The sequence below is a fragment of the Perca fluviatilis genome, chromosome 12, assembly GCF_010015445.1.
Source record: "Perca fluviatilis chromosome 12, GENO_Pfluv_1.0, whole genome shotgun sequence".
NCBI lineage: Eukaryota > Metazoa > Chordata > Actinopteri > Perciformes > Percidae > Perca > Perca fluviatilis.
The window spans coordinates 27,553,318-27,563,206 of record NC_053123.1 but is presented as its reverse complement, the minus strand read 5'-3'; the positions used below and the strand labels follow the sequence as shown (position 1 = coordinate 27,563,206).

General features: G+C 37.3%; 1 protein-coding gene across 4 annotated transcripts in view; it reads left to right on the top strand.

Moving 5' to 3' along the window:
- The first annotated feature begins 5,995 nt into the window (after nucleotides 1-5,995).
- Nucleotides 5,996-9,889, top strand: part of parp4 (poly (ADP-ribose) polymerase family, member 4) — a 30,284-nt gene continuing 26,390 nt past the window's right edge. For all 4 annotated transcript variants that reach the window (XM_039818428.1, XM_039818429.1, XM_039818430.1 and 1 more), the window contains exons 1-6: nucleotides 5,996-6,096; nucleotides 6,344-6,471; nucleotides 6,648-6,867; nucleotides 8,326-8,446; nucleotides 9,034-9,112; nucleotides 9,205-9,309. In XM_039818428.1, coding sequence (XP_039674362.1) covers nucleotides 6,346-6,471; nucleotides 6,648-6,867; nucleotides 8,326-8,446; nucleotides 9,034-9,112; nucleotides 9,205-9,309 — 651 coding nt within the window. In that variant the 5' untranslated portion in view covers nucleotides 5,996-6,096; nucleotides 6,344-6,345. The remainder of the gene's footprint in view (nucleotides 6,097-6,343; nucleotides 6,472-6,647; nucleotides 6,868-8,325; nucleotides 8,447-9,033; nucleotides 9,113-9,204; nucleotides 9,310-9,889) is intronic.

Below are 9,889 nucleotides of genomic sequence, written 5' to 3'. Positions count from 1 at the left end.
AAATCTAATGTCAGGTCCAAGACAGCAATAGCACAGGAGAAAGCATGCAGGACATGCACACGTGTAGCAGTGTATAAGCTGTAAGGTAGTGTATATGAACTGTAAAACAACTGGAGACTAATTCACATGCATCTAAATAGACATGTGAGATTAAGATGTAAATATGAATGATGGAAATCAAATTAGAAAACAATAACATGCAGTAGATAAAAGACAAAAAAAAAAAAAACGTTTTAAAAGCCTTGAGACTTATTCTGTCAATCAGCTTCTTACTGCGAGTGATTTCTGTTCAGATTTAAGTTTTTTGATTTGACTTTAGTGCACCGATCAAGATTTAGCAACATTTGAATTTGAATCAGAATCTGATGACAGTTGGTGGTTCGACTCAGATCAAACAACACAGTCCTGATGAGGCAGATTAGTTGTAGTTAGAGTTTTTAAATGAGTGAATAAATAATACTTAAATATGTTGTTGCTGTTTTTGTTCTTTTTTCTTAATTAGCCTAGTCTCATTCTCATGTAATGCCATAGACAAATACTTAAGATCTGAAGTGTTCAGGGGCTTTAAAAACAAATATAATAGGAATCCAATAATGGCCATGGAACATTATTAGCAAAATCCAGGCTACGGTGGTACAGCTTTTAAGTTTATCTTAAAGATATCAACGCTTTCAGCTTTACTCACAGACCCTCCAGCAGGCTGTTCTAATAGCTTGCGGCAAAAGAACTAAAAGCATTAGCTTTTTAGAACAACTAAAAGACTTGTGTGAGAGGACCTGGGGGCTAATTTACCAGATTTGCAACATGCAACCTACAATTTGCAACATAAGTTTGTCCTCCCATTTTACTGTGCCTGAGTATAACAGACCTGAAGTACTTGCAAAATCTTCCACAATTTGTAATTGGCAATTTATTTGCAAATAGAGCTGGGCGATATGGAGAAAATCAAATATCACGATATTTTTTTACCAAATACATCGATGTTGATATAGTGGCGATATTGAAGGGTTCACTATTGGTGCTTTCACAAATATTTACACAATGAGAGTTTTGATAAATAATCACCAATAATGTGGATACCATGGCAACATTATAAAACAGTAAGTCTAGTAAGAAAATTACATCACTTCACTGTAATGCAGCCTTTAAAACCAGGAAAAGACAACACGTGTGTCATATCACGATATTACGGTATCCAAAATGTAAGACGATATCTAGTCTCATATATCGATGTCGATATAATATCGATATATTGCCCAGCCCTATTTGCAAAATGTGACTTTTATGAAAATTAGACCCTGGTTCATACTTTGCAAGCATGTCATGCGAATATGTTCAAAACCATGCAGTGCTATATAAGCTGGTCAAATTATTTAAACAGCAATTCAAAAGAAAAACTATAGGCAACCACTGTAAAGAATTTAAAATGTGTGCTCTCCGTGTGCTCTCAGTCAACACTCAGGCTGGCAGCAGAGTTCTCAATCCATTGTAACTGAGTTTTGACTTTGTAGCTCGGTGCTACTACTACACAGTAGCCTATAAACAGCTTAGATATTACAGCTGGACAATGAATGGATATTGGCACAATATTCCTTCAGTAAATACAACCAGATAACTGTGCAGACTCAAAGGGAATGAAAAAGGTAACTCATATCTCTGGCGAGCCCTTGCTGTGAATAAAGCTGACTCACTGGCTGTGTCAAGGCTAATCAAAGACAGTCTGGATGGTGGATTGGAGAAGTAATACTCCAATTACACACATAGTGTCAACACTCACACTGAGGTGCTGTCTGCGACTGCTTGAATCAGAAAAAGAAGTCGAGGGAGATAGCTGCTATTAAGACCTGACTGGTACATGAAGAGATTGGGTCTATATGAAGGGAAAAATACCCTCGGTCTGTATACAGAAGATTATTTAAGGTTGGGAGTATTCATCTAAGGGTAAACTTCTTTCACAGCCTCCTGCTCTTCACTCACCCAGGTACTTTGGATCTCTTAGTAATTCAGAATATTCTGTTCTTTTATCTATGATCCTCTCATCTTTCTGCAGCTTCTCAGAAGCTTTGGAGGTTTCTGGTACCTGATGATCCAAGAAATGGCAGCTGTGTGTGTGTGTGTGTGTGTGTGTGTGTGTGTGTGTGTGTGTGTGTGTGTGTGTGTGTGTGTGTGTGTGTGTGTGTGTGTGTGTGTGTGTGTGTGTGTGTGTGTGTGTGTGAGAGAGAGAGAGAGAGAGAGACATTTGGTATTGATTTCATTATTATTCGACGTTTAGCAATCACGGGGCTGTGATGAACTTGCCTCTGTCAATCTATTGTTTCCTTTCCAGCATGATGAATATGGTTATCGTCCAATTTGTCATCCACAAATTTTCTTGGAGCCAAATACTCCCACTTCTTCAGTAGCTCACACCCTCAGTATTTGCCAAGATGATGGTGTTACATTTCTCAGCCAAATTGTGAGTGATGTGCTTGTCTGCATACGTTAACACTAGTTACAGTTTTTGGTGCTGCCCTGTTGTGCTTCACAGCTCGGTCCATGCAATTAGCTGACTTAAACAAACAATTCACTTGGGATAGAACAGCAATTATGTTAGAAAAGGACAACTGGGCTTGCTCTAGGCATCTGTGTGACTTCAAGTATTCACATAGGAATGGTAGGATCCTGTGGACATCAATAAACATGACACGATCCTATACATAACAATATAGCACCGTTGACATATTCTGTTTGACAATTTCTACATCCATTCTGGGGCTTGAAGTAACCATAGACTGTATAAAAGGTAACAGGTGTGTTACAGATGGTGCCCATAAGCGCAATAACAATGAAGGAGACAAGTGTATGTAGGAGTCAACCGATTCTACTTTGCTTTGCCAAACACTTCCTGCAATCGCTTTTTTTGTATTGTCGGTCTTTTCTTGTAATTTGTAGCCAAGTAAACAAATCACTAACAAAAGGTAGGCTAGTATACTGTTTATTGGGGTAGACTGTGTACAGTTGAGACGTGTACAGTTGAGACACCTTAAATTTGTGATTTTTGCTGTGCACATGCATTGTCTTCTTTGATCGGGGGAAATTTGAACAACGGATGCATCTCCAATCCAAAGAGATCGGCAAATTTTTTTTCTAAGGATCTGTTCGTTATTTATATAAAGAGACACCTTTATACCTTTATACCTCAGGAGTTTTGGAATCTTTAGTAAAAATAGACTTGACCCTCCCTTCGGCAGTAAAAAAAATTCTATGACCCTCCAAAATGATTGCGAAAAGAGGCATGACCCTCCCCATCAATTTGAGGATGCCTTCTGTACTTATTAGCACTTGGTAAAAATGTGCAGATGCCATTTATTTTTTACAGCCATGACATACATGATTAAACCTCTGCTTTCTCATCTTACACGTCACACTCTGTTATGGTGTGGTGGCCATTTTAGTAGATTTACTTACTAACATTGTTATGGAAACACAATAAGCATGGAAACTAAATGCACGCTTCCTCTTAGTTCCATCTGGTAGCGGGGGCCGAGACTGAGAGCTACATGGATAAATATGCTCCAAACAAGCCGCTTTGAAATGTTGCTGTTTCATGAATGCAAAAGTTGTGTGAACCCTCCTCCTAGACTATAACATTTTGGGTGACCCTCCCCTCAACAAAGAATAAAAAGAAATGACCCACCCCTATTTTCCTCCGGTGGTCCATTCCATAAATACCGAACGGTCCCTAAGGTAAGACGTTCACTTCACCATGCACTCTCCACAATGAATAGCTTATTATCCTTATGTGACTGTTAAACATAACTGGTAGCCTATCATCTCAAACGTTATTCTGTGCCCTTAAAACTGGCATATTTTATGGTATTGTGTCATGCAAGTTCATTGCAAAATCTAGAGAAATGTGCAAGGTGGCCAGCAGGGGACAGTTGACAGTGTGTCTCAACTGTCTCCCGCTACACATGCCATCGTCATCAAGTGACACGAGACAAGTTTTCCTTTGTTTGTTTACTGTTACTTTTTACATTGTTATTGTTAGTGTTGTTATTGGAATGTTTCCATTTATACTGTTGCAATATCTGCTCGTTAAATATCTTGTTCCTGTTTTATACATTTTAGTGTATAAGTGCTAATTTAAATAAAAGTAATGAATTTAAATGAATGAATAAACAAACATGTTGCCCAATTGTTATTTTCTTTATTTGTCTTTATTTATTACATTTGCAGTGAACGGTTAGTTACCTTTACATCATTAAAAATGTGTGTCTCAACTGTACCATGGTACTGTCTCAACTGTACCACATATGGGTACAGTTGAGACAAAGTTGAGACAAAAAGCAAGCTTATTTTTATGAGCTAAATGTGGAAAATATAAACTACTTATGGGTATTATTGATTGATAATATCTTAGTCTACAAGCTTATGAAATGTCATGTGGCATGTCATGTGGAAATTCACTTCTTTTCAGTATCTATTTTTTGTGTGAAAAATCAAAACGCAAAAAGTGTCTCAACTTTAGGCAGATTGACATTAGATTGACATGTAAATCTGCCAGTTGTAGAGTCACCAGACTGCTCTGTATCTGAATCAAAGCTCAGTCAAATGTTGGGTTCCCATTGCTTGGTTTCCGATTTTATTACTGCAGGAGGTTCAGTAATTCATTTGTTTAATTTTTTGGTTATTCTCTCAAAGTCTCCCATCTTTGATGGAGCAATTTATTCTGCCACTCTATACAAAGAAAGATGAAATAAGACTGTGGAATTTAAGATGGTCAAATGGAAAATGTGTGTTTGTTGGGGGCGGGGGGGGATGCAGTGTGTGAAAAATGGGAACGCAATTATTGAAAAAAAAAATCATGAAGCATTAAGTGGAGTTAAACTACCAGTATTTAATGTTTTAAATGTCCTCACAATACGTATTTATCCACTCCAAATATCCCATCGTAATGTGCATTTTTGTCTATAGGCACAAATATATACACCCCAGTGTTGGCTTAAAAGCTGAGGTTGTTGGTTCAAATAGCAAGAAACAACATCCTAATTTATATACCCCACACACACACACACACACACACACACACACACACACACACACACACACACACACACATACAACCACAACAACTGTTTCGGTTTTATCACAGCTCCTTAGTGTCCATCACTAATTATTCTGGGCAATGTAACATATTGTATATTTTGTATCTGTGTCAGTGTCAGTGTGTTGAACAAGGCTGGGCTGCACATGCAGTTAACTTTGCCTATACACTGTAGTGTTTTTATTTGTAGCACAACTCTTCATCCAGAGGGGGGCAGCATGGCCTTTTGTCTGTGCTGTATGTAAATAGAACAGCCCATGTGGATAACTGGAAATTTAATGTGAACCAGGAAGTCAGCCTGCAAATTAAGTCTGTCAAGTCACAGTAACTGACCGTGACACTTCCATTCTTGTCATTTTTCATTTCAATGTAAAGTCAGACAGAAAAAAAAAAAAAAAACGTCCACAGTTGGAGCATCTTATTACTCATCCTGCAAGAAAGCAATTGACCATTCACAAATTGTGTACTTGATTGTAAAGAATTTGGCACTTTACATGATGAAATCAACATGTACTTAAATTTATTTAATTAAAATGATATACGAAAAACAAAGCTATTTTGATGTATTATTTGTATTAATTGATTGTATATATTGTTAACAGTTGTTCATTATGATAGTGGGAATTAGGTTTTAGGGTGAAAGCAGTGGAAAACATTGACTCAGGTAAGCTGCAGTAGGCTACTTAAGTACAATTTTTACATTTGCACTTTACTTGAGTAATTATTTTAAGTATATATTTTATACTTCTACTCAATAACATTTCAGGGGGGAGTTTTGTGTTGTATTGTATTGTATTGTATCAATCTATAGGCTTACTTCTACTCCACTACATTTGACACTTTAACGTCACAACCTTTATTTTGAAAACACACCGGAAAAGAGCCGTATGCTAAAGTAGTACACAGCAGTGGCTTATCTCTGTGTATTTTTTATCTGACACAGGAACTGTAAGTCCACCTATGCTTTCTGACAACAACCGCAGCAGTATCGCCTGGATAATTACTGTCAAGTAAGCCTCAATTTCTATATTTAACGTAAGATAACGCGTTAACGTTACTTTTATTTGCTAAATGTTATCGAAAGCTCATGTTTTTACTGTACAGTTTATTGGAATGTTAGGGCACCAATTACATTACTTTGCCTACTGTGTTAAGTGTTTTGTTTCCTTATTGTTTTCATACTCGTTATACAAAATTTGACAGCTAACGTTATTTAAAGTAACAACGACGTCGTTTGGGTGTGTCCTCTCCTTACAGGCATGGCTGTGTTTGAGAACTGCTCCATGCTTTTTGAGCTGAAAACTTTGCCTTTCAAGGAGAAGACTAAGCTGAAATCAGCAGTAACAGAAAATGGAGGCAACATTTCCTTTGTGGTCAATAAACAGGTAAGATGATCATGTGATTATTCCCCACCAGCTAAGGTCTTTTAAAAAAAATAAAATAAAAATAACTAAACTGCAGCTTGCATGATTATAATGTATATTATCCTAGTGGGACAATATTCATATACAGTAATAAAAATCACATCTTGCTTTTTGATTTCTGCCTTCATTTCCCACAGTGCTCTCTGATAGTGACCAGTAATGTGTCCAACCTGAGCTCCAACAGGCTGCGTAGCATCCAAAAATACCAAACGCCTGTGGTCGGGGTGGATTATGTGTACAGCTGTCTGGAGAGAGGTGTTCTTCTGCCTGTGGATGAATACAAGCTGGATACTTCCTCTGCTTTTTCACTTCCTCTTCCTTTCTCCTCCATCATGCAAAGTCCACTCTCACATCAAGGTATATATACTTATATAGGCAGTAATTGTCTCCATAAAAGCACACAGAGCAGATGCTATATGCAACAAATATTGGCAAAAAAGAAATTTTGCACACTGATTTATGTTTTAGCTGCAAAAATAACTTCAGTCAGGTCCACATGAAATAAAAAAGATAAACATGTAGATTACTGTTGGTTTTAAACCCACGTAATGTGGCAGTGTTTTGCTGGAATTTCGTTATGTCAGTAATCAGGATGGAAATTCTATGTGAAATAACAAATCTTCCAAACCAAGTTTAAGAACACATATTGCCATGATTATTACAATTTATAGTGGTACATCGCATTCTAATGTGGGCCATTACAAAAGCAGAGCATCCGTTTCAGTTTAATAATTATTGGACAAATTAAAAAATGTCTTCTTGATCCAGGAAGTTCAGGTCTTCGTTTCATGGCAACATTTCAAAACGCACTTGTTATTCATAATAATACATTAATAGATGTCTGTTTTGCCAAGATAAAAAAAAAATAGTGTTGTAGTCAATGTGTCACATTTGTTTAAAGTAAATTGGAGAACAATTGACCATTTAGCATTAGTAGCAATAGCTATGGTTGGATAGACAAAGACAAATGCATCAAACTCAAAGTAGACTTAAGTTACCAAAATCCCAAAACAGGAAATCACACTTCTGCCAATGCTGCTACAAAACAAAACTGGAAGAGGACCAGGGCTGTGCAAATCTGAATTTGATTGGCCTGGAGCCTGGCCAGAATATCTTCCACACCGTGTATGTGATGGATGGTATCTAGAAAATGTTGTGCAGAAACACCACAACAGTACACCTCTAACCCTGATGTAAATGCACATTATTGTCTATCAAACTTTAAAAGTTCTGTTGTTTTAAAATGTGCAGAATACGTGTATGTAGTGCAGGTTTTCACACTGTTTGTGCAATCAGAGATGTGCAGATGTAAAAATAATCATTCATTTGGTAACAGCCTGTAACAGAGGGCAGACTAACGCAATCTGAAGCAGGACTCCACCCAGTTCCAACGCAATGACTCACTTATTTAATTTCACACAAGTCATGAGTTCATTGTCTTGTAGTCAAAGGTTCAATCGATTTGTCCTCCCACTTCTGTTTCCACATCGGCATATGGATATTCTGAAAACACAGTGCAGACTCAGTCAGCAGGTTTAACTACATAGCAGCTTTTGGGTTAGATAAATAGTGTGTTTGCTCATCAGGTGTGTGCATTACTTTACTTTGTTACACACTGAGGTTTGTTTCTTTAGAGCTAACTCAAAGCTGCAGCAGCGTTGTGTAACGATCTCTTTGTCAAGTCCATTTGTAATCCATATGTCACCTTGCTTACATAACCTGTGTGTACTCAGGTTTAAATGCCTTTATTGCAGAACAAGTGAGGTGGGGTGTGCCGTTCATGTGTATGTGTTCTGTCTTGTGCGTTGTCCAAAGTACCAACGAGCAAAGCAGTTGCTGAGCTGTCCAAAGGCCCAGCCAAACCTGTGGACTCTGTCCGCCTAGATCAGAAGGCAAGGTCTCCAGAGAGGAGTGGAAACATCCTGGAAATGTTCAGGTGGGAACAAGGAACATCCTCATGTTAGCCTGGATTTGCAAAGTAGTGTGTTATATTAACACTGTGGGGTTAGTGATGAAAGGAGATGATGACATTCAGTAAAATCATATCCATTGTACAGATGGTTAAAGGTACAGTGAATTACAGTTCCATTTTTAAAGCCTAATTTATGGTGTGACTTAGTTAAAATAAACAAGTGAGGCCTAATCAAGCTGATTGGTAGCCTGTTCCTGTATATATATTTTTTTGCATTCCCTGCTCCTTCATTTAAAGACTTAAAAAGGATAGTACTGCATAGAGTAGCTTTTGCACACTCACAGGCAGGGCACGCTTTGCTACCTGAGAATGCAGTCCACCATTAGAATAATTTTCATACAAAATGTTATGATATTCCTTCAAATTTCAATGTTATCCACTCAAAGATGCAGTTGCACCTCTAGAAGAATAACTCCTGCTCACATACCTTTATCACAAGAGTTTTAAAACTAAGTCATTCAGTCACAATTCTTGCAGAAGTTGTTTTCCAAATAACATCCACAAATTGCATTAATCTTTGAATGTTTGTTGTCAATTGTTAAATTTTACAGAATTTATACTGAAACTGATTTTGATCTTCCAACGTATCCGGAACATTTTCAAGTGGCGAAGTATTCAATCTTTGAAAAGGTAAAGCTGCTTAGTTATGTTTTGCTTCTCCACTATTGCTGCTAAAGCAGTGCTTCAATTACTAATATTAATAAAATACATTTTCTCTCAAGGTAAACAGCAAGACTTGGTGTGTGCTGGAGCTGCAGAGTTACAAAGGAGAGAAAGGATGGCAGTACCGTGTGGTCAGGTACTGGAAGGACGATATAGGAGCCAAGGTATGAAGTCCTTTTGTATGTTACTGCATGTACTAATGTCAGCTCACAGATTACTTTATTTGTTCGTTAGTAATTTGGAAATAAAATAATTTTTGAGAGCTTGAAAACAAAAAATAACTTTACAATGTTATTTATAATGCTTTACACTGTATATACCTCCCATATCACTATTTGTTAGTTTTAACATCTTAAAGGTGCTGCAGGTAGGATTGCTAAGATCCAGGATTTATCCAAAAAACATGAACATCGACAACTTCTCAGTCCCCCTCTCCCCCCCTTTCTGCTAAAGCCCAAAACGGTCTCCTAAGCCCCTCCCTCCATGAGGGAGAATTATGTTTTTTATATTTTATTACCTGCTTCATGTAGTTCTACTGGAACATAGGGTCAGTTTCAGCAAATATGACAGAAAGTTAGTTTTATAAGTCTTACCTACTGCACCTTGCTCTTCAACTATGTTTGTGCTGTTTATCTGTGTTGTATTAATGTACCGTTTCCTTTGAAATATTAAATTGTTGAGGTTTTTTATGCTTAAGTGATATACCTATAATTTCATGATAGTTCGGCACTCTGTTATTCAGTC